The 23,947-nt window shown below is 36.3% G+C and overlaps 2 protein-coding genes and 1 non-coding gene across 3 annotated transcripts; 2 read left to right on the top strand and 1 right to left on the bottom strand.

Moving 5' to 3' along the window:
• Positions 1–2,557: 2,557 nt before the first annotated feature.
• On the top strand, positions 2,558–10,820 carry LOC131634264 (uncharacterized methyltransferase At2g41040, chloroplastic-like). Its single transcript, XM_058904911.1, has 8 exons — positions 2,558–2,899; positions 3,725–3,831; positions 3,921–4,061; positions 4,247–4,328; positions 4,479–4,672; positions 4,787–4,898; positions 10,090–10,194; positions 10,490–10,820. The coding sequence occupies exons 1-8, from the start codon at positions 2,714–2,716 to the stop codon at positions 10,616–10,618; spliced, it is 1,056 nt and encodes a 351-aa protein (XP_058760894.1). The 5' UTR covers positions 2,558–2,713; the 3' UTR covers positions 10,619–10,820.
• Positions 10,821–13,872: 3,052 nt separating this feature from the next.
• LOC131634265 (uncharacterized) lies at positions 13,873–14,502 on the top strand. The gene has a single exon (XM_058904913.1). It carries the CDS (start codon positions 13,873–13,875, stop codon positions 14,500–14,502), a length of 630 nt encoding a protein of 209 aa, XP_058760896.1.
• Positions 14,503–23,399: 8,897 nt separating this feature from the next.
• LOC131634270 (small nucleolar RNA R71) lies at positions 23,400–23,506 on the bottom strand. Its single transcript, XR_009293517.1, has one exon. It is a non-coding gene; the product is annotated as a small nucleolar RNA R71 (small nucleolar RNA).
• Positions 23,507–23,947: the final 441 nt, after the last annotated feature.

The following is a 23,947-nucleotide window of genomic DNA, read 5'->3' as shown; positions in this document are numbered from 1 at the left end:
ATTATAATTACATAATTATAATTACTCTCTTTTTATTTTTTATTTTTGTAATTTGTCTATACCTTTTTAATCAAGATTTGTTTCTTAATATCTAAATGCATTGTAATAAATTTATATATTTTGTATTCTAAATTTATAAGCAAAATATTTAATTTTGTTATAATATCAAATGTTTATAATTAGATCTTCGCTGTTTATATTAGCACATCTATATAATACTTATTTTATTTTAATTAATATTTTGCCAAAATCCTTATTTTTATATGTTAAAACTTTTTTTTTTCCTCAAAATGATTTATTTTCTCTACCTTAAAATTCCCACGTTATACTTTTTCTATGCATAAATCAATCACTTTATGATATTTGTACATATCCCTTATTACTACAATAAATATTTTATTCATTTATTGAGAAAATTTATATTTTTCCATATAACATTTTTAAAAAAATAATAAATGTAAATTACCATATTTATGAATAATTCACTTAATTTTCAATGCAAATTCAAATAATTAATAATATAATAATGGTCAAATTATCATTTAATAAATGCAAATTTTCAATGTAATTTTTTAAGTTTCAATTTCAATTTTTAATAGTTTAGATCTTAAATGCAATTAAATTATAACAACTATAATAAAGGTTAAAATATCATTTAATATTGTAATTACAATTTATTACTTATTTATTTTAATGTGATATTTTTATAACATATATTGGTCCTTAGGTTTTTAATACTACAAATTAGTTTTGTTTTAATCATTTATACAAATTTAAAATTAGAGATTCTTTTTTCGAAATAAAATATATTTTTTTAACGTGAGAATTTTTATGAGAAAATTAATAAGAATATGAAACACGTTTAAATTAAAAATATTACCATCTATTTTAAAAAGTTTGGCCTCAATTAATGAACCAATTTATAAATTATAGTTGCTGCCCACATTCAATTATTAAATTATAAAATTTAAGATTTTTTAATCTTCTAAATTATAAAAATACTAAAACAAAATAAAAATTTTAAACTAAATTATTTATAATATAGAAGTTAAAAAATTATTTTATCATAAATTAAAAGTAAGTGTTACTTTATTTTTTAATGTATATTGTTGATCCAATTTTTTTAAAACGACTTTCTTTTTAAATACGGGAAAAGATGTATCTTGGATATAAACATTTTTATAAACGAAAAAGATCTATTTTTGATGCAAATATTTTTATAAAGGGAAAAAATTATTGTTGATACAAATATTTTTAAATTAATGATTAGGTTACAAATATTTTCAAATAAGTTGCAAATATTTTATAAACGGAGAAAAGTTTACTGTTAACTTATTTTATAAACGGAAATAAATTATAAATATTTTATAAAAGGGAAAATACAATTGTTGATACACTTATATTAATAAAGGGAAATAAGTTACAAATATTTTAATAAATTAGAAAAAAAATATTATTGGCACAATTATACTTATAAGCTGGAATAAGTTTTAAGTATTTTTATAACCGGGAAAAAAACTATTGTTGATACAATTGATTTTATAAAAGGGAATAAATTACAAATATTTTTATAAACGGAAAAAAGTAAAAGTCAGTTGATTTTATAAACCGGAATAAATTATAATTATTTGTATAAACGGGAATAGTCAACTATTGATACAACTAATTTAATAAACGGGAATAAGTTACATATATTGTTAATAGACGAAAATAAGTCTATTGTTGATACAAATATTTTTATAAACGGGAATAAGCTACAAATATTTTTATAAACAAAAATAGTCTATTGTTGATACAATTTTTTTTATAAACGAAAAAAAACTATTGTTGATACAATTATTTTTATAAACGAAAATAAATTGCAAATAACTTTATAAACGGGAAAAGTCTACTATTAATACAATTATATTTATAAACGTGAATAAGTTAAAAATATTTTTATAAATGCGAAAAGTATATTGGTGATACAATTATTTTTATAAACGGAAACAAGTTACAAATATTTTAATAAACAAGAAAAATCTACTAATTATTTTTATAAAATTATTTTACCCATCGTTGGATCAAATAAGTATTTTTATAAACGGGTTCTAAGTATTTTTATATTGGATCAAATAAGTATAGTGGTGTTATATTACTTTAATCAATGCATAAAGGTTGCTACGTATTATTTGTTTATATTTGTGATTATATGAATGTTTATGATCCGTAAAACAAATTTAAAAACTGAAAAATGACATATTGCGACGTGTAATTATTGTTTTAGTTAAAGAGCTAAAAATTTGGATGTATTATTAGCTCTTACATCGTTAACTATTATTTAACATACTACATGTTTAATTTTTATTTCAATAGTCATCCAATTAATATGTGTATTATTTAAATGTATACGGAATAACTTTATAAGATAGATCTTATCCACGTAATATTAAATTGGAATAACTTTATAAGATAGATCTTACCCCGTGCGATAGCACGGATATCCCGCTAGTTAATATAAAATTGGGAATGAAGTTTATAATTGAGGGAAAATATAAATATTGTAAAAGAATAGTTTGTCTTGGAACAAAACATTTTATAAAATAGGTGATTTATCCGGTGACACGCTGATTACAAGATTTTTTGCGGCTCCCATGGGGACACAGTGGTCAAGAAACAAGAGTCCGACTGATCATATGGTCACCTGATTGCCCCAATCCTCCATTCAATCACCATGGCCGCGTCTGCTACTACTTCTGCTTCTCATTTCCTTCGTCCTCTTCATCAATTACAATTCCCTAAATTTCCTTCTACTTCTGCTACTCAGCTGTTTTCGGAATCCCAGTTTCGCCCTCAGTTACTCCGCTCCCAAACCCAAAGGTTCACCATTCGCGCCACCGCCGCTGTTGCCTTGGAGTCGGTACAGTTTTTCTTTTCATTTTCGTTTTCTATTTAACTTTAAACTCAACCTTTCCTTAAGTTTTCACTTTAAGAATTATAGAATTAACATTGATAATGATTGCTCTTTTCATTCAATTAAGCTTTTATTTATGATCATAATCTAAAAATCAATTTTAGATTTTGTTTTTATCAATTCTGTTAACAGTTAGCGCTTTATTGTGTTTGCTGTTCAAATTCTGTTATCGGTTACTAAACTCTGGAGCACAGATACCTCTGAAAAATGTGTATATGGTGTTTTGGTGTCTGAAACTAACCTCATTATTACGCATTATTTATTTAATTTTTAAAATTATTATTGCTGTATTTGTTTCTGTTGTCTATGTTTCATAATTAATAAATACTTAAAAAGTTTAGGCTTGTTTGTTGTTGTTGTATGTATTTTGTCCAAAAAATGATCAAATAGCAGCCATCGCACTATACGCTATCCTGATATCTCATTTTTTGGGTTGGCCGCTCCACGTCGCTATCTGGGATTGGGATTGACTACTTTGGCATTAACCCCTTAATAAGTTTACAATTGTTCTTAAATACTTAATGGAGAGTTGAATACAGTTATGGTCATGCTCTGTTAGGCCAACTCTTCAAAGTTAAGAATTTGTTAGTTTTATTATTCTTGAGGTGCTTTTTCTATGCATTATCATGAAGTAAATTGATCTTTTTATTTTGAAAAAAAAATGCATATTTTGGTAATGCAGATTAATTTTCAACAGGTTATATAAGTTTATATTAGGGCCATAAGCCAAAAAACTCAAACTTATATACTATTGTTAATTTTTTGCTTCAGGATTTAAGTACGCATAAGGATCAGGAAAAGGAAGCACAAGTGGACTTATTTGCGTGCCCAATATGCTACGAACCATTGATAAGAAAAGGTCCTGTTGGTCTTAACTTGTAAGTCGGATTGATATGCATGAGAGAAACTATATTTAATTCTAAAATTCAGGGTCATAGTAACTTACTAAATTGTTTTGGAACTTCAGGTCAGCAATCTACAGGTCTGGTTTCAAGTGTAAGAGATGTCAAAAATCGTACACTAGCAAAGACGGATATTTGGATCTGACACTGACTTCTGGATTGAAAGATTACACAGAAGTTCAACCAGTTCGGACAGAGCTTTTTAGGTAAAAATAAAATAAAAGCTCGGTAACTTAACTCCAATTTTGTTGCATTAGATCACCGTGCATTAAAATATCAAGATATTATACAAGTTTTCATGATAGTTATATATAATTGATGAGAATGACATTTTAAATATCGGTCATTTCGGAAAGTTCTTAAATTCTCTTTGTGTCTGAACTTTTTTTAGGAGTCCCCTTGTTTCATTCTTATATGAAAGAGGTTGGCGTCAGAATTTCCGACAAAGTGGCTTTCCTGGCCCTGATGAAGAGGTATGTTTTCTCGCATGTTTTAATCATTCGTTCCATAAAAGTTATTCTTTTTGTTTCTTTCTGCCTTCTTTTTCTCGATTCCAAACAAGCCCTCTTTGGAGTTTATATTTCAATATATATTAGGTCCTTTATCTTTTCTTTATAATGCAGTTCAGAATGGCTCAAGAATATTTTGAACCTGCTAAAGGTGGTCTGGTTGTCGATATTAGCTGTGGAAGTGGTTTATTTTCCCGAAAATTTGCCAAATCTGGAACCTATTCTGGAGTCATTGCACTAGACTTTTCTGAAAATATGCTTCGCCAATGCAATGATTTCATTAAGAAAGACGCAACACTCTCAACAACGTATTGTTTTCCTCTTCTGCTTGATTCTGAATTTATTGCACCTAAAGAATTACATATTCAATTTTTCCCCAATACGTGGTTGTTCTTAGTATAGATTCATTTCATTATTTGCAGTAATATCGCCCTTGTAAGGGCAGATGTTTCCAGGCTTCCTTTCGCATCAGGTTCGGTTGACGCTATTCATGCTGGTGCAGCTTTGCATTGCTGGCCATCTCCCTCCAATGCTGTAAGCGACTTATCTTTGTTTGATGAAATTTCGGCACTACATTTGAATATTTTATTGGAATTATATAAATTCATTTGCGATCAACTACCTTTATATGCGTAAGTTGATGAAATTGAAGAGTAATTCAATATTCAGAAGATGGACTGATCTTCTGATGGTTACTCAGAAGATAGTATTGATCAGAAGGAGTTATCTGGGTCCCATTAGCTTAGCTGTTTAGTAGTAAGGGTACTTAAGTATTTTTGTAGTACTGTACTGTTTGTACCTTAGACTTGTTCACTAAGTTTACTGTTTTAGGGCTTATGTGGCAAGATTTTCTTTTCATATAAATAGCCTTGTAATAGCTATCATTAATAGTAGAATACAACATTTACTCTCTCATCTCTTTTGCGCCGTTATTCTATTATTCTCTTTGTCACCATCTTTATTCATTGTGCACCAACAATTGGTATCTAGAGCTCCGGTTCCAAACACAGGGAAACACGAGTGAACGTGAGTTTGTGTGACTGTGTGATTGATTTTGTTTCTGGGAAACAAAGTTGTGTTGAATCACATTTTTCTTGATTGTTTGTGGGTTGGGAAACACTGTGTGAGTGTGAGTGAAATCTGTTTTTGTCTGCACAAGTTTAAAGATGAGTGGAAGCAACTTGAATACCAAACTTCCAGTTCTTGATGGTAAAAACTGGAATAGATGGATGATTCAAATGCGTGTATTATTTGGTGCTCAAGATGTTCTAGATCTTGTCACTGGAGGATATATTCCGGTTGCAGCGGATGCAACGGAAGAACAAAGAGAAGCGCAGAGAGAGACGAAGAAGAGAGACCAAAAGGCGTTGTTCTTCATCCATCAGTGTGTGGATGTGAATGTGTTTGAGAAGATTGCTGATTCTATGACGTCAAAGGAGGCGTGGGATATACTGGTCAGGTGTTACGGTGGTGACGTATCAGTGAAGAAGGTGAAGCTTCAATCCCTGAGAAAGCAATATGAGAATCTCAACATGAAGAACAATGAGAAAGTCTCTGAGTATATCTCTAGAGTGATTGTGATCACTAATGAGATGAAGGCTTGTGGAGAAACTCTTTCTGAACAAGTAATCATAGAGAAGATATTGAGGTCACTTACTCCTCAATTTGATTATATTGTTGTATCCATTGAACATTCTAAAAATCTGGAAACCATGAGAATAGAAGAGTTGCAAAGCAGTTTAGAAGCACAAGAGTTGCGTCTGACTGAGAGAACTTTTGAGAGAGAAGTTGAGCAAGCTCTGAAGGCTTCTTTTGTCAAGAAGGACCAGAAGCATAGACGTGGTGATAGATTCCAGAAGGAAGCCTCAACTTCTGATGAGAAGAGATATCAGAAGGGAAAGGATAAGAAGAAAGTTCAATGTTACTGTTGCAAACAGTTTGGCCATTTTGCTAGAGACTGTTTGGCAAACAAAGGAAGGAGATCAGAAGAAGCAAATATAGCTAGAGGAGGATCAGATGATGAACCTGTGCTATTGATGGCTTCAGAGTCGGACAAGAGATGTTCGTCAGAATGGTGGTATATGGACACTGGGTGTTCAAATCACTTGACTTGAAACAAACAATGGTTGATAGACTTTGACTCTGAAAGGAGGACAAAGATCAGATGTGCTGATGATAAGTACCTATATGCAGAAGGTATGGGAAATGTCAAAGCCAAAGTGAAGAATGGAAAGACTGTTCTGATCAAGGATGTTTGGTATGTTCCTGGAATCAGAAGCAATTTGATAAGTGTGGGTCAGCTCATTGAGAAAGGTTTCTCAGTTGTTATGAAGAACAACCTCTTGAAGTTGTATGATTCCAATCAGAAGTTGATTATGCAATCTGAACAGGGAATCAACAGAACATTCAAGGTGAATGTAGAAACAGCTGAAACAGAGTGTCTGAGTGCTGAAGGCTCAGAAGGTGATAGTAAGCTATGGCACAAGAGGTTGGGGCACTTGAACTATAGAAGTCTGGGGCATCTAAGTTCTAAGAAGCTCGTACGTGGCATTCCTAAGATTGTAAAGCCTGAGAAGTCATGTGAGGTATGCATGAAAGGCAAACAACCCAGATTGCCATTTGTATCAGAAGTTGCTCCAAGAGCAAAGCATGCTCTGGGAGTAGTGCACTCTGATGTGTGTGGACCATTTCCAGAACCTTCACTTGGAGGAAATAGGTATTTTGTGTCTTTTGTGGATGAGTTCACAAGCATGACGTGGGTAACTCTCATTAAGTTTAAGAATGAGGTGTTTACAGAATTCCAGAAGTTCAAGGTGAAGGCTGAGAAGCAGAGTGGTCAGAAGATAAAGATTCTCAGAACGGATGGTGGAGGCGAGTATAACTCTACAGAATTCCAGAAGTTCTGTGATGATAATGGAATTGAGCATGAAGTTACTGCTCCTTATACTCCTCAACACAATGGTCTTGCTGAACGTAGAAACCGTACTTTGCTTGATATGACGAGAAGTATGCTTAAAGAGAATAAGCTTCCTCATAATCTATGGGGAGAAGCTGTTGCTACTGCAGCATATGTGCTCAACAGGTGTCCAACGAAGAGGCTGAAGGAAATTGTTCCTTTAGAGAAGTGGACTAAAGAGAAACAGAGTGTTAGTCATCTGAAGGTTTTTGGTTCTGTGTGTTACAAACACGTTCCAGAAGCTAGAAGGAAGAAGCTGGATGATAGAAGCAAAGTGATGTTATTGGTGGGGTACCACAGTACAGGTGCATACAAGCTCTATTGTCCAGAGACTAACAAAGTTGAAGTCAGCAGAGACGTCATTGTGAAGGAATCAGAAGTTTGGGATTGGAGAAAGTCTCAACCAACTTCTGATGTAGAGATAACTTTTGAAGAAAAGTTAGAGTCAGAAGATGAAGAATCTTCTGAAGACGAGTCAGAAGATGAAGCATCTTCTGAAGATGAGTCAGATGGAGAATCTGATTTTGATCCAGATTCTGATGATGATCCAGAGTCTGGTGGTAGTCATGATTCTGGAAGGGAAAACTTTGAAGACATAGGGTCTGGAGGACAAGCTTCTGGAGATGATCATGGAGGTGGTGACTCTGGAGTAGCTGACTCTGAAGTAGCTCAGCGACCACAAAGAGTCAGAACTATACCAAGAAGGTTTGTAGATTTTGACATGTTGCAAGACACAGACGTTGACTCAGAAGGAGAGGTCATTCAGTGCGCCATGTTAGTAGATTCTGAACCAGTGAGTATAGAAGAAGCGCTCAAGAAGAAGGTCTGGCTGAATGCCATGAAAGAAGAACTTGAGGCTATAGAAAGAAACAAAACTTGGAAGCTGACAGAACTTCCAAAGAAGAAGAAAGCCATCAGCGTCAGATGGGTTTTCAAAGTAAAGCTGAAGCCAGATGGATCAGTTGGTAAACACAAAGCAAGACTAGTGGCTAGAGGTTTTCTTCAGAAACCTGGACTAGATTACTTTGAGGTGTTTGCTCCTGTAGCTAGACATGAAACAATCAGACTGGTGATTGCGTTAGCTGCGAACAGAGGTTGGTCCTTGATGCATCTGGATGTAAAGTCTGCATTTCTGAACGGTCCATTACAAGAGGAGGTATACGTGTCACAACCCCCTGGCTTTGTGAAAAAGAATAAGGAAGGGATGATGTACAAATTACACAAAGCTCTGTATGGATTGAAGCAAGCGCCCAGAGCTTGGAATTTGAAAATTGATTCATTTTTCAAGAAGAAAGGGTTTCAGAAGTGTGAGATGGAATATGGAGTTTATGTGCAACATTCTGGAAGCAATATGATTCTGTTGTGTCTTTATGTTGATGACATATTGCTTACGGGGAGTTGTCCAGAAGATCTGATGAAGTTCAAGAAGGTGCTGATGAATGAGTTTGAGATTACAGACCTTGGGAAAATGTCATATTTTCTAGGGATGGAGATTCTGTACTCAGAAGATGGTATCATTCTGCATCAGTTGAAGTATGAGTTAGAACTTCTGAAGAAATTCAAGTTGGAGAATTGCAAAGCTGCTGTTACACCGTCAGAAGTGAATCAGAAGTTGGACTCTGATTCTGAAGGTGAAGATGTTGATGCTACGGTATTCAAACAGGTGGTTGGTTCTCTAAGGTATTTGTGTAATACCAGGCCTGATATATGCTATGCAGTTGGATTGGTTAGTAGGTTCATGAGTAAACCTAAGTGGTCCCATTACCAAGCTGCTGTCAGAGTCTTGAGATATGTCAAGGGAACTCTGAAGTTTTGCATATTGTTTCCTTCTGGGAGAAAGGAAGAATCAGAGTTATTGAGTTATTCTGATTCTGATTGGTGTGGAGACAGAGTTGATAGAAGGAGTACTTCTGGATATTTGTTCATGTTTCTGGGAGGCCCTATCTCTTGGAGTTCCAAGAAGCAACCTGTTGTTGCTCTATCAACCTGTGAAGCTGAGTACATCGCAGGCGCTGTAGCTGCATGTCAAGCTGTGTGGCTTCTGAATCTATTAGAAGACCTGAAGATTAGGGTGAAGAAGCCTCTAAAGCTGATGATTGATAACAAGTCTGCAATCAATCTTGCCAAGAATCCGGTGTTACACGGAAGAAGCAAGCATATTGAGACTAAGTATCATTTCTTGAGAAGCTAAGTCCAGAATGGAACATTAGAAGTTGTGCACTGTAGCACTCAGAAGCAAGTGGCAGATGTTCTGACGAAGGCGATCAAGACGGATCAATTTCTGCTCTTGAGGGATGAAATTGGCGTTGTCAGTTTTATTTGAAGAATATGAATTAAGGGATGGTATTGAAGAGTAATTCAATATTCAGAAGATAGACTGATCTTCTGATGGTTACTCAGAAGATAGTATTGACCAGAAGGAGTTATCTGGGTCCCATTAGCTTAGCTGTTTAGTAGTAAGGGTACTTTAGTATTTTTGTAGTACTGTACTGGTTGTACCTTAGACTTGTTCACTAAGTTTACTGTATTAGGGCTTATGTGGCAAGATTTTCTTTTCATATAAATAGCCTTGTAATAGCTATCATTAATAGTAGAATACAACATTTACTCTCTCATCTCTTTTGCGCCGTTATTCTATTATTCTCTTTGTCACCATCTTTATTCATTGTGCACCAACAGAATTTTTGCCCGGTTTTTCACATTGTTATTTCACACTATTTAAATGAGTATAATTTACTTAATCAAACACTAATTATAAACTTCTTAAAGGTTGCTGAAATCACCCGTGTACTGAGAAGTGGTGGAGTATTTGTCGGAACCACTTTTCTTCGTTATACTTCATCAACTCCTTGGTTTGTACGCCCCTTCAGAGAGGTAAACTCTTGGTATTTAATTTATTTATCATCTTTTGTCATAATAATGTGAGTTGTCTACCATGTGCATTCTGAAAGTGTTCATTGACATCTCATAAATCCATAGGTAAAATTTCTGTTCTACAATTGATGTTGTTGATTCAGTCGAAAATGTTGAAGGATATGGCTCACTATCTGACAATGAGAATAATGATAATAATTCTCATAGCGGATATTTTGGTGTTTGTTTATTTTGCGCAATTTGCTATTGCTGAGATTGATTGCTGAGATTGATTTAGTGGTCTTTTTGTTTGCAGAGGACTTCTCAAGGCTATGGCTACTTAACAGAAGAAGAGATCAAAGACCTTTGCACTTCATGTGGACTTACAAATTACTCATGCAAAATTCAGAAGTCTTTTATTATGTTTACTGCTCAGAAGGCTTAAAACTGGATTTGATCCATTTATAACATTGATTCTCCTACATTATATTGTTGAAATCTGTATTTGTTGTATAATTCGGTTTATCCGTAAAGAAATTGTAAATAATACCACAAATGAAATGATGAAAATATCTGCCTCTGGTAGGGAGGATCACAATTGTTAGTAAAGCTCTTCCTCTAGAGATTTAACTCTAGTTTATGTTCAAGATTAAGTTTGAATTCACGACTTCTGATTAAGTTGGAAGAGACATTTATCATCTCATCCAAATATTTTTATATTTTTGGACATATAGTTTTACATTAAATATTTTTGGACATATAGTTTTACATTTGTGAAGTAATTAAATCTTAATTTTATCAAATATTTTAATTTATTTATTTGCAATCAGCTAAATGCAATAAGCACCATTAGCTAGTTCATTCATTATCAACTATACAACTGGTATAAGTTAATTTTAAGTTTTTATAAATGGATAAAAAGTGAGAAGAGATTATGCATATTGTCAAAGTATTAGACATTCTAAAAGGCTATAAGTTTTCCGTGAATTTTATTTGCTACTTCCACTCATACTTGGCACCTTTATAATTGTGTTTTTATTATATTATTCTGGTATATCAAAAACAATTTCCCTTTTTATTCGTAACATTTTAAAATTTTCAAATAACACAGCGTCTTATAGAACTTTTTGAGTCAACTAGCAAATATTTTAAATTAAGTATCTAATTTTACTGGCAATTTAGCATTTTTATCGGATTTTTCATCAAAAATATATATTTTATCAGATTTTTTAAAATATTTGAGAAAAACTCATGTTTTTTTTGTTCATTGAGCAATGCCGGCGTCGGGCGGAGATTGGTAGCGGCCGACCGCCTCTACTCTTTTAGGGCTTTCGTAGGTGGTTGTTTTTCTGAGGTAAGACGTCTTCTATCTTAGTTTTTTTGGGGAGGTTCTTTTGGTTCTGGATATAACTATCATAGGGTTTCCCTCTGCTTTCGCTCCATTTTCGGTTTAAATTCCTGGTTCTAGGATCAGGGACCTTGGTGGAGGGAAAGGAGTTTGGGTCTTGTGGTAGTGTTTATCCGTTCCTTCCGTTTTGGGTTGCTTGAGTGTTTCGTGTGGTTAGCTTCGTGTATCCTTTAGTTGGGTCTGTTCTCTCTGATCTGGAGTATGAGGCAAGTAGGTTTTCAGAGGGGGGAGGACTGGACGAAAGTGAGGAAGAAACATTTTAGGAACTGGGTTGCGAGATGGGATACTTTCCCTTTCAATTCGGTCTTTAAAGGTAGCGGTTTGAGGAAGTTGTCTTCTTTCTATATATCTGAGTTTCCTGAGGATACCAAAGCCAAAGATCTGTTTGGTTTGTTTGGATGTATCGGTTCGGTGGTGGAAGTTTCAATATCGCCCAGAAGGAATAAGGTGGGGAAAAGGTTTGGGTTCGCGAGGTTTAGTGAGGTCGTAGATCCGAGACTGTTAGCTATTTCTTTGGACAACGTTCAGATCAATGGGAAGAAAATTCATGCCAATGTTCCTAGATTCGATCGCTCTAATCTTTTGGCTCACGGGAACGCTGCTGGTATGAATAGAGTTAAGGTGTTTGGCAATGTGGCTGCAGGAAACTTAAGAAGACAGACGTCTGGCTCGGGACTTGATGCTCGTAGAGTTGGGAGTTGGTCTTTCGCCGACGTTGTTATGAATAATAGGCAGCAAAAGATTTTGGATGATAAGTGAAGGGTCTCTTATTCGTCTAAGTCAGAAGAGAAACAGAGATTGTCTAAAGCTTATGTAGGAGAGGTGTCTGTATTTGGTTCAACATATAATATGCAAACAAAGTTTGAGATGGAGGGGTACTTTAATGTTAAGGTTTCGCCATTGGGCGATTCTCTTTGCCTTTTGGAAGAATCGGAGTTGGGTGTTATTAGAAATTTAATCGAGGAAGGCGATATTTGGTGGAAGAATTGTTTTGAGAAGGTGTACAAGTGGGAGGAGGGTGTGGTAGATTCCTCTAGATCGGTTTGGATTGGCATAAGAGGTGTGCCGGCTCACGCTTGGAATTCGGAGTTCTTTGTTTTGGTGGCTAACTCTCTTGGCAGGTTTCTATCTATTGATGATCATACAGGTTCTGGGCTTTTTCTTGACTATGCTAGGGTGAAGGTTTCGGTTCCATTGTCATTTCATTTGCCGGATATGATTACGGCCTTGATTGACGACAAACAATTCTGTGTTAGTCTTTCTGTGGAATCTGTTAATATGTTTTCCAAGGCTGTGGTTTCGGATCATGAGCTTTCCGAATCGGTCTCCTCCGAGTCGGATTCTTTGTTATCTCGTTTCGCGGTTGCTTCGGAGGATGACATCGAAGAGTTTTCCAGCGTTGTGGGGTTGGCTGGTAATGTCGTGGCTGAGGAAGGTTTTGATGTTCAGCAGCCTAGCGTCGGGATCAGAAGTGTGGAGTCGGAAGGAGACTCGACTATTCCGGAGAGCTCCTTCTCGAAGTCTGTAATGCAGGAGAAAGATGGTCCTGAGTATGTTTCTGAACGGGCAGCTGAGGTTGCTAAGCTTGATGGAGATTCTGCACAGTATGTTTCTGAACGAGCAGCTGATGTTGCTAAGCTGGGTGGAGATTCTGCTCAGAGTCTTGGTCTGGCAGCTTTCAAGCAGCATGCTGCGAATGGAGGTTTACTTGTTGCAGGTCATGCTGGTGCTGTTGGTGTAGGCTTGGAAAACATTGTTTTTCCTAAGGATGGTGTGGGAGGCGTCTTTGACGAAGCGGTGAAAAGGATAAAGTTTAGCAAGAAGAGTCGTAATAAGAAGGTGGTCTTTAAGAATTTGTCAGATTGTGGGGGTTCTCTACATAGGAGGACAATAAATATTTTGGCCAGGGGGAAAGGAAAGGAGCCGGTTCTGGCACTTGCCGCTGGGAAGAAACACAAGAGTGTGGCTTCTTTTGGGGGCAGCAAAGCTATTTCCTCTTCTTGCAATTCCGAAGCTAGTTCTTCGCTTAAGCTTTCTAAGGATGTGGTGGCTACTCACTTGGGGGATAATTGTTATGGAAATCTCAGTGGAGGCAGTGACATCAACAGGAACAATGGTAGACAATGGGGTTTCTTAGACAAGGAAGCCGGAACTAAAATATGGAAATCTATGGAAGGATTGGGGGTGGTGGCTAAGGGTGGAGATGATATCGCCATTGAGAATATTGAGAGATTGGAGCGTGAAGCGGTTTTGAAAAAAACCGGTTTGAAGGAGTCCAGAAATTTGTTGTAATGAATATTGGAACTTTAAATATTAGAGGGGGTGGAAATGCTCTTAAGAGGAGAAGAATTAGTGCTTTGGTGATTAAGAGCAAAGCGGATATTTTTTTCATTCAAGAGACAAAATTATCTAGCATGCATGATTTTGTGGCGAAGAGCTTTTGGAATGCTAAAGATATAGGTTTTTCGTTTTCTAATTCTTCGGGTAGATCGGGAGGGCTTTTAACCTTGTGGAGGGGGGATGCGGTGGATGTTGTTTTGAGTTTTAAAGGGGAGGGATATCTTGGCGTGAAGGTGTCCAAGAACAATAATTTCTTTTATTTGATTAATGTGTATTCTCCTTGTGACCTTGTCAAAAAGCGTATTTTGTGGCGTAAGTTGTTGGAGTTGAAAGATGTTTTTAACGATGGTGAGTGGATTATAGGAGGCGACTTCAATGCTATTAAAGTAAGGGAGGAGAGGAAAGGAAGAGGTGTCGTTTCTAATGTTCATGAGGTTATTGAATTTGCGGAATTTATTGAGAAAAGTAGGTTGGTGGATGTTCCTTGCAAAGGAAAAAAATTCACTTGGTATAGCGGAGATGGTAAATCGATGAGTAGGATCGATAGAATCCTTGTTTCGGAGAAGGTGTTGAATGATTAGGGGGTGATAGGTCAAATGGTGGGGGAGAGAGATATTTCCGACCATTGTCCGATTTGGTTAGAGATCGACAACAATGATTGGGGACCTAAACCATTTAGGTTCAACAATGAATGGTTTTCTCATAGTTCTTTTATTTCTTTTGTGGAGGGCGAGTGGAAAAGCTTCAAAGTGGAAGGTAGAGGGGATTTTGTTTTGAAACAAAAATTATATCTTCTTAAAGGTCGGTTAAAGTGGTGGAATAAAGAGGTTTTTGGAAGAATAGACTTGGAAATTCAAGAGGAGGTTAGAGATATTAATCGTGGGGATGATTTATTGGAGATTGAAGGCGAACACTTAATAGCGGATACTTTGTTTAGAAGGAAGGAAGCTACTAGTCGGTTTTGGATGAAATTGAGAATTAAGGAGAACATGCTTGTTCAAAAGGCTAACTTGAAATGGTTAAAAGAAGGAGATGCTAATAGCGGTTACTTTCACAAAGTCATGAAGGAGAAAAGAAGACATAATCACTTGGGTCCCATTAACACCTCGGATGGGAGTTTGGACAAGGTAAAAGATATTAAAGAGTTTGTTGCTAGTCATTTTTCTAGAAAATTTGATGAGGAGGAAGGGATGAGGTTGTCTTTGGAAGGATGTCTTTTTGATCGCATTAGTGAGGAAGATAAAGTGTGGCTTGAGAGACCGTTTCAAGAAGATGAGATTTTAGAAGCTTTAAATTGTTGTGGTGGTTCCAAAAGTCCGGGCCCGGATGGGTATTCTTTTCTTTTTATTAAAAGGTGTTGGTCCTTTCTCAAAGAAGAATTCTTGGGTTTTTTTGCTCACTTTTTCGAAGGAAAACAACTTTCTAAGGCGGTTACTTCCTCTTTTTTGGCGTTGATCCCTAAATCCGCAAACCCGCTTTCTTTGGATGATTATAGGCCGATTTGTTTGGTGGGATGCATGTATAAATTCATGGCGAAGATTTTGGCGGGTCGTCTGAAGTTGGTGTTGAATTCTATTATTTCACCGTGCCAAAGCGCTTTTGTACCGGGTAGGCAATTGCTTGATGGGGTTTTGGTGGCTAATGAAGTGGTGGACTATGCTAAAAAAGAAGGTAAATCTTGTTTACTCTTTAAAGTTGATTTTGAGAAAGCTTATGACAAAGTTTCTTGGAATTTTTTGAGACAATTATTATTATATATGGGTTTTGGTGTTAAGTGGAGGGGTTGGATGGAATTATTGGTTTTCAAGAGTGATATGTCGGTATTGGTTAACGGGAGTCCTACTAGTGAATTTTCGGTGAAGAGGGGATTAAGACAAGGTGATCCTCTTTCACCTTTTCTTTTTGTCATTGTGGCGGAGGCTCTTTCGAGGTTGGTCCGGAAATCCATAGAGGTTGGAGAGTTTGAGAGTTTTTATTTTAATCGGAGGTGTTGTGTGGATATTTTACAATTTGCGGATGATACTTTGTTAGTGGGAGAGGGATCTTGGAAACACGTGAAGGCGGTCAAGATTGTGTTGAGAGCTTTTGAGTTGGTTTCGGGTCTTGGAATCAATTTTCACAAAAGCAAATTGATTGGGATTAACGTTTCTTCGAACTTCTTGGAAGCGGTTTCTTTCTATCTTGCTTGCAAGGTAGAAAAAAGTAACTTTTATTTTCTTGGCATTCCGATTGGATTCAATCCGAGGAAGGTTTGTACTTGGACCCCGCTTTTAGAAAAGATGAAAACCCGTTTGATGGGTTGGAAAAACCGTTTCTTGAATCTTGGCGGGAGAATTACCCTATTGAAGTCTATTTTGAGTTCTTTGGCTATTTTCACCATGTCTTTTTACAAGATGCCGTTAAAAGTGGTTCGAGCTTTTTCCATGTTGCAAGCGAAGTTCTTATGGGGAGGAGTGTCCGAGAAAAGGTGTATCCATTGGGTTAGTTGGAAGGAGGTGACATTGCGTTATTTAAAGGGTGGATTAAATATTAAAGACTTAAATGATTTTAATCTAGCCCTTTTAAATAAGTGGAGGTGGAGAATTGCTAATGGGGGAGACTTTTGTGGTTAGAGGTTTTGAAGGCGCGTTATGGAGATATTAATATGTATTTATTTGGAGGCGGGGATCATCATAAATTCTCATCTTCTTCTTTTTGGTGGCGTGACATGTTAAAGGTTGGTAATTTCTCCTCTTTGCATAAAGATCCTTTTCTTGAGAATAGTTGTTTTATTGTGGGTAATGGCTTTAGCACTCCTTTTTGGGAAGTTAGTTGGTTGAATGATGTTTGTTTGTCGGAAGTGTTTCCGGAACTTTATGGTATTTCGTTGTTGAAAAATGTTTCCGTTGCGGCGATGGGGGGGTGGAGAGATGGGATGTGGAGGTGGGGGGATTTGGGTATTTCGTTAGTAGATGTGGGGGAGGCGGATTTATTAACCGAGTTTTTGTCTTTACGGAACCTTTTGGAAACTTTTGCGGGTTGTAATTCGGAAAAGGATTCGGTAAGATGGAATATCGAGAAGGATAAGATTTTTTCGGTTTCATCGTGTTATCGTCGGTATGCTTTCCGTCGTATTCCTTTTGGTCCCATAAATAGGAACGATGAAGTGTTGGAAAAGATTTGGAGGATGGAGATTCCTTTTAAAATTAAAGCGTTTGCGTGGAGACTTTTTGTGAATAGGCTTCCAACCAAAGATCTTTTGAAGGTTAGAGGTATCGCTTTTTCTACTCCTAATTTTAATTGTGTTTTTTGTGGGACACATGTGGAGGATAGAGATCATATTTTCTTCAAATGTTATGTAATTAAACTTGTTTGGAAAGATATTGGTGAGTGGGTGGAATTTTCGGGTTGGAAGGAGGAGGAATGCATTCCGCTTTTCATGGAGTGGTACGCTATGTGCCGATCGAAAAGAGTTAAAGAAGGTAAATTGGGGGTGTTTTGGTTGGCCACTTGTTGGACTATTTGGTTGACAAGGAATGGTTTTTGCTTCAAAAATGAAGTTTGGAGTATAAATGATATAGTATGGAAGATCAAATTCTTGATGTGGAGATGGTCCTCTTTAGGTGATATTACATACTCCAAGTGTAACTTTTACGATTTTTGTAAAGACCCGTTGTCTTTTTTATCGTGATTATATTTGGTTTGTAATATCACTTTTTTTGTCGGTTTTGTGCCGGTCTTGTGTATCAAGGTTGGAGAACCCTTAGTTCTCCCGTTAATATATCTCTTGCTTACACAAAAAAAATGTATTCTTACAGGATTTTTTAAAATATAAGGTAAGAATTCATATTTCTCATGCATTTTTACCGAATATTACGAAAAATCTGATAAATATACATGTATTTCTACTGAATATTTTAAAAGTCTGGTAAAAATTCATGCTGACATACTAAATTTTTCAAAAAAAAATGGTAGAAGAAAATATTGAGATGTTTACCAGAGATTTTGAAAAATCCGAGAAAGCCATGTTCATTTTTGGGTTTTTAAAAAATCGGGTAGTTTATGTTTCTTCATTTTGTATTGCAATGAGGACCAGAGGGTCGGACGGGTCAAGGGCTCGTGCGAGGGAAGATAACATTGAGGATTCGCATATTCAGGCAGGGAGAGTAGCCCTGACTAATTCTCACAGGAAGCAAATGGTTGAACAAGCTAGCGCACCACATAGTATTCGACGTAGAGGACCTAAAGCTGATGGATGGGCCATAGATCTTACTAATAATCTCGATGAAGCGATCGTAGATGATCTCTAGACAACAGCCGAAGATGAAAAGACGATAGTGACCAAGACATAGGTGACCCATCATACTAAGACAGAGGCATTGGCTAATACGGAGATGACTCCTCAGAGTGATACATAAGTGACTCCTACAACGGATGCAGAGGCTACTGCTCCAACAAATATAGAGGCTACTGCTCCGACGGGTACAACGGTGTCTTCTATGGGTGATTATGAGGTTACTCCTTCAGATGATACGGAAGCGAATGCTTCGGCTTCAACGGAGCTGTGTGTACACACTGATGGAGGCTTTCTTAGAGGGCCCAGTGACCGTTATGTGCTCACTAGTTTGTCGATCATGTGGCATTGACATTATGGTAGGGATATATATAGAGGACATATCATATGGGAATGACATTTTTATGTGAGAACATGAGAATGAATCTGAACCATTAGATTTTAAAATAAATGGTTGAGATTATGTGTCATTCTTTTTTCTCTTTCCTCCAATATCAAAATAAATGAAGGAGGATGGAGAAAAAAGAATAACACATAATCTCAACCATTTATTTTAAAATCTAATGGTTCATATTCATTCTCATATTCTCATATAAAAATGTTATTCTCATATGATACATCCTCTCTCTCTCTCTCTCTCTCTCTCTCTCTATATATATATATATATATATATATATATATATATATATATATATATATATATATATATATATATATATAGGGAGTATATCAAGTGAGAGCATTTTAAAATGAGAGATGAGAGGAATAAATATCAATCATTTGATTCATCAAGAGAGAGAAATTTATAGCCACATTAATGCATTAACCTTCTCTCTCTTGATGAATCCAATAGTTGATATTTATTCCTCTCATCTCTCATTTTAAAATGCTCTCACTCGATATGCTCCCTATATATATATATATATATATATATATCTTTGTGTGTGTGTTATGTTGAACTTAGTTTTATTTATTATTGTTACGTTGAAAATAACTGAAGCGTTTTACTTTGTTTGTTACAGGATTGACTGCCACTGAAGGTGCCCACCCAGATGGTGAAGCTGGAGAAGTTCATATATGTCCTGATGCCTTGGAAGGTCAAGGAGATAGTCGATGTTTGTGGCCTCCTTTCATTGATGGACTATTCGTTGACCATTCTTGAAGTTGCACTATTGTCAGTCTTTGTTGAGCGATGGCATAAGGAGACGTCTTACTTTCATCTTCCATTTGATAAGATTACTATTACTTTGGATGATGTGTCATTCCTGTTCAATTTCCCCTGCCAGGTAGTTTCCTCATCCCTTCACTCACTAACTAGGAGCTTACATGTATTACTGTTATACAAGACTTGGGGGTTAATGAGGCGCATGTGAGAGATGAGTTTAAGACTAACAAGGGTGATCACTTTCGTTTATCTTGGCTTTGGGATAGGTATGCAGACCTGGTGCAACAGTCTATGTGTGAGACAGTCGCTAGGGTATACATGCTGCATAATTGTAGGATGTACTATCTTTGTGGATAAGTCTCATGTATAAATCAATGTGAGATATATGTGGTTATTTAGTAGCATTGACTATGTCAGTTGGGCATAGAGGTGTGTTACATTGATTGTTCTATATGCTGCACTCAAAGAAGGAGACTACCTTTGCGACAAGAAAACTTTGAAGTTATATGAGTTTATTTCAGATATAAATTTTATGATTTTTTTTAAAATTTAGTTCTTATTTATGACATTTGTTGATTAGCCTATTCTTTTGTGTAGTGTTTAATATGTGATCATTTTCCGTCCTAGCTCATACTGCAAGAGTCTATAAATACAGACTTGCTAAACCTAAAATATCAAGCATTCACAACAAAAAATCGTGGGTGCAAAATAATGGTTTAGAGTTTTGAGAGTACTTTAAGTTCCTTGTGTTTTTGTGTATGTCACTCATGTAACTTTTGATACATTGAGGTAGACTGATTGTTCTCATTCATGAGCTTTTAAGAAAAGAGTTGAGTATTGTTCATTGTTCTCACCCGTGAGATTTAAAGCAAAGAGTTGAGTATTGTTTATTGGAAGTGTAATCTTCGGTTTTGGTTAATGTCACAGGTTTGTGAGTGGTTTTATCATGGAGGTGATTAGTAGGAAGTGAGAGAGGGATATCATATCTAGAGGGTTTTAGGTAGAAGTTGCACAAGGTAGTGATTAGGCGAGAAGTTGTAAATTGGGATTATTTAGGCTTTGAACTAATACTATAATAGTGGATTTCCTTCTTGGCTAGGTAGCCCCCAGAGTAGGTGACGTTGCATCGAACTGGGTTAACAATTAATTCTGTTGTTTATCTTTCTACAATTAACCTTCTGCATAATCTCCTGTTTTAACAAGTGTTTTCTGTCAGAAGATGATGTCATAACATTTGTCTTGACATTGTGTTGGTGTTGGGACATCAGTCTTGACATGTGTATTGCAAGTGTCAGAATTTCATATTTTATGCCTAATGTATTTATTTTTATTATAAACATGAGTATTTGAAATGGGTATGGGTACTTACATATCCATAGGGCACGAGTATGGGTGCTTACGTCAGTATCCAATACCCAGGCGAGTATGGATTCCAGTTTAGGAATTTTTTTCAACTACATGTATGGGGATGAGTAATATAGTACCATACCCAAACTCTACACATTGTCATCCCTATCGCCAGTTCGGGTATGTTCAAGACGTCCCACGACCAATCTCTATTGTTTAAGTTGAGGGTATTTATATATGATTTGTAGGTGACGTTGTTAGCTCTTGCCATGCCATTATAGATCATGTAGTGTGATAACACGATTTTATATCGTATATTTAGCTTGAAATCCATAAATATTTATAGCATTTTCCGTTTATTATATTGTTTAATTATGATATTATGCGAGTATTTGCTTTGTTTCAGGTTTTATACTCTTATTGTGATTATTTATGAAAAGGAGAAGAAATGGAGCTAAAATGACTATTATTTGTACCTAAATGATGGAAAAGGGGTGCTGAAGTAAGAAAGGGGTGTTTAGGAAGCCCAAATGTGCAAAACGCTGGCCCAACCCACGAAGGATCAATTGTGCGTGGCCCAAATCATCCCAGCACGTGGAGACGCACGTCTCCAACGTTCTTCTGCCACGTCACCAAGAGGAGACGCCCGTCTCCAACTGCCCCTGGATTTTCTCCACTTGAGACGCACGTCTCAAGTCGTTCAAAGAAGTCTCCCCAAAAAGTGGAGACGCACGTCTCCAAGCCCCAGTCAGAGAAAGTCCTCTTTTCACGCGTTTCAACTGCAAAGGCTCGCCTATAAATAGAGGCAGCTACTTCACTTCAAAGAGTCCGATTTTCTGCTAACGAAGTGCTGCCGAAATTACTCCGCGACCATAATTTTCTTTCCCGCTTTCAATTAAACTGTTTATTTTTCTCACAGCAATTTCCACGTCGGTGATTGTTGTGAACCTTTTATAAATCTAGCCTTACGTTAGATTTATCCTTTTTATTCCTTGTTTTAAATTTCTGCCCGTTTATTTCCGAGGAACGATCCAGCCAACCTGTGGTGGAAGTTCGATACTTCAAGATTCAATTCAATTCAGATTTATTTTATTTCAGGTTTATCATTTACCGCTTTATTTATTATTGTTATTGCATGATATATTGTATGCCATTTGACATGCCTTTTATTATAAACCAAATGAATTTATGCATGTTAAACCGTATTAATATGTCTGGCTAATTAACTAAGATATCGGTATGTAAAGTAAGTTGACCGTGGGATCCGAAATAAATTGGCTTAATTATATTTTATTAAATTTCACTTGTTTTTGGTTTGTATGTCTAATTTAATTAGTAAGTCTTAAAACCAATAGAGCGAAAGTTTGAGGGGTTAAGACGGTCAAAGGTCAAAATCAATAGAGCAAAAGTTTGAGATCTTTAACTGGATAGTAGACATAGGACATTAGTTTTAAGGATGGCGAAAGCGTATTAAAACTAATTAGAACTTATTTATTTTCAAAAAATGTTTTTACACCCGCGCGGGATGGCGAAAGCGTACGTTAGGGATATTAGCATGTTCCAAGTCAACAGAGTGAAAGTTTGAGATTAGGAGATTTAAATAGATAACAACTTCATAAAACAAGCATTTTATTAATTACGTTGTTTCCAAAAAGCTTTTCTAAAATCTAATGGGATGGCGAAAGCGTACATTACGAGTTAGGACAGTTGTCTAAATCAACAGAGCGAAAGTTTGAGAGGAGGACTTTTAATCAATTGAATTAATAAAGATTTTTAATTGAATTAATACGTTAGCCAATGGACCTTCGGATCACCTAGAGTTAAACGAAATACATACTGATATTTGTCTAGTATTATATTTCTTAGAATTCACAATCACTTCCCCTTAGAAACAATCAAAATATTAGTAGCCTTAGCTTTACATAGTAACCTTAGATAACGGTAGATCGATTCATAGTCCCTGTGGATTCGATATCTTTTAAAACTACACGACACGACTGTGCACTTGCAGTCATCAGATTAATAGACACGTAAAGTCGCGATCAAGTTTTTGGCGCCGTTGCCGGGGACTATTTAAGTCGATATCGTAACTCACTGTTACACCGTAGAGACTAGGGCAATTCTTTCCTTTCTTTTTGAACGATTGTATGCCAAATACTCGTTCACAAGGAGGAGATTTAATACAACGAATTTACGAGATCGAACGTTTCATTAACGTCAAACGTCGAGCTCGCAATCTTCCCGAAGTAGCACCAATTCCGATTAATCAGGAATTGATCTTTACTAATCAAATCAATCAAATTACCCGGAAGTTAGAGATGGCTGCTATTCGTCCTCTTAGAGACTACGTCGCTCCTTCACGCGCTGAACCGCACTCAAGTATCGCACCACCTGCGATCGAGGCGAACAATTTTGAACTGAAACCTTCGTTGGTATAAGCTGTTCAACAGAACCAATTCTCTGGAAGCCCTGCAGATGACCCCAACCTCCATTTATCTGTGTTCGTGCAATATGCCGACACTGTCAAAGCTAACAACGTTAGTTCCGAAGCTATTCGATTACGTCTCTTTCCCTTCTCATTGAGAGATAGAGCTAGAGCGTGGCTTCAATCCCTACCTTCTAATTCCATAACTACATGGGACGAATTGAAGAGACTATTACTAGCTAGATATTTTCTGCCTAGCAAAACCGCTATGCTAAGAGGTCAAATCAACGGATTTACCCAGAAAGATAACAAATCACTCTTCCAAGCTTGGGAACGATACAAGGACATGCTTAGACTATGCCCTCATCATGGACTCGAACCATGGCTGATCATCCATACTTTCTATGGTGGTCTCCTTTATAACACTAAAATGACTATAGATGCCGCTGCTGGCGGAGCATTAATGGACAAACCCCATGATGAAGCATATAACCTCATAGAGAACATGGCACAAAACCATTACCAATGGGGTGGAGAACGAGCCGCTCTAGAGAAAACCCAAACCAAAGGAGGAATGTACGAAGTAAGTGGTATAGACCGCGTTAACGCTAAAGTAGACGCTTTAACTCAAAAGATCGAAAACTTAACCATCACTCCTTCAGCCACCGCTGCTGCCGTAGCACCAAACTGCGAAATTTGTGGATAAACTGGACACGCAGTTGCCGAATGTCAACTCTTAACTGGTATCCCATCTGATCAAGTAAACTATGCTCAAGGAAACCCTTATTCTAACACGTACAACCCTGGATGGAAGAA

The sequence above is a fragment of the Vicia villosa genome, unplaced genomic scaffold, assembly GCF_029867415.1.
Source record: "Vicia villosa cultivar HV-30 ecotype Madison, WI unplaced genomic scaffold, Vvil1.0 ctg.001274F_1_1, whole genome shotgun sequence".
NCBI classification, from domain to species: domain Eukaryota; kingdom Viridiplantae; phylum Streptophyta; class Magnoliopsida; order Fabales; family Fabaceae; genus Vicia; species Vicia villosa.
Note: the sequence above shows the minus strand (reverse complement) of the source record. Positions and strands in the feature narration are given on the sequence as shown.

Coding starts and splice junctions, on each gene's coding strand:
- LOC131634264 (XM_058904911.1), top strand. CDS start 2,714: ATGGCCGCGTCTGCTACTACTTCTGCTTCTCATTTCCTTCGTCCTCTT. Junction 2,900..3,724: donor CCGCTGTTGCCTTGGAGTCG/GTACAGTTTTTC, acceptor TTTTTGCTTCAG/GATTTAAGTACGCATAAGGA. Junction 10,195..10,489: donor TTGTACGCCCCTTCAGAGAG/GTAAACTCTTGG, acceptor TTTTGTTTGCAG/AGGACTTCTCAAGGCTATGG.
- LOC131634265 (XM_058904913.1), top strand. CDS start 13,873: ATGAATATTGGAACTTTAAATATTAGAGGGGGTGGAAATGCTCTTAAG.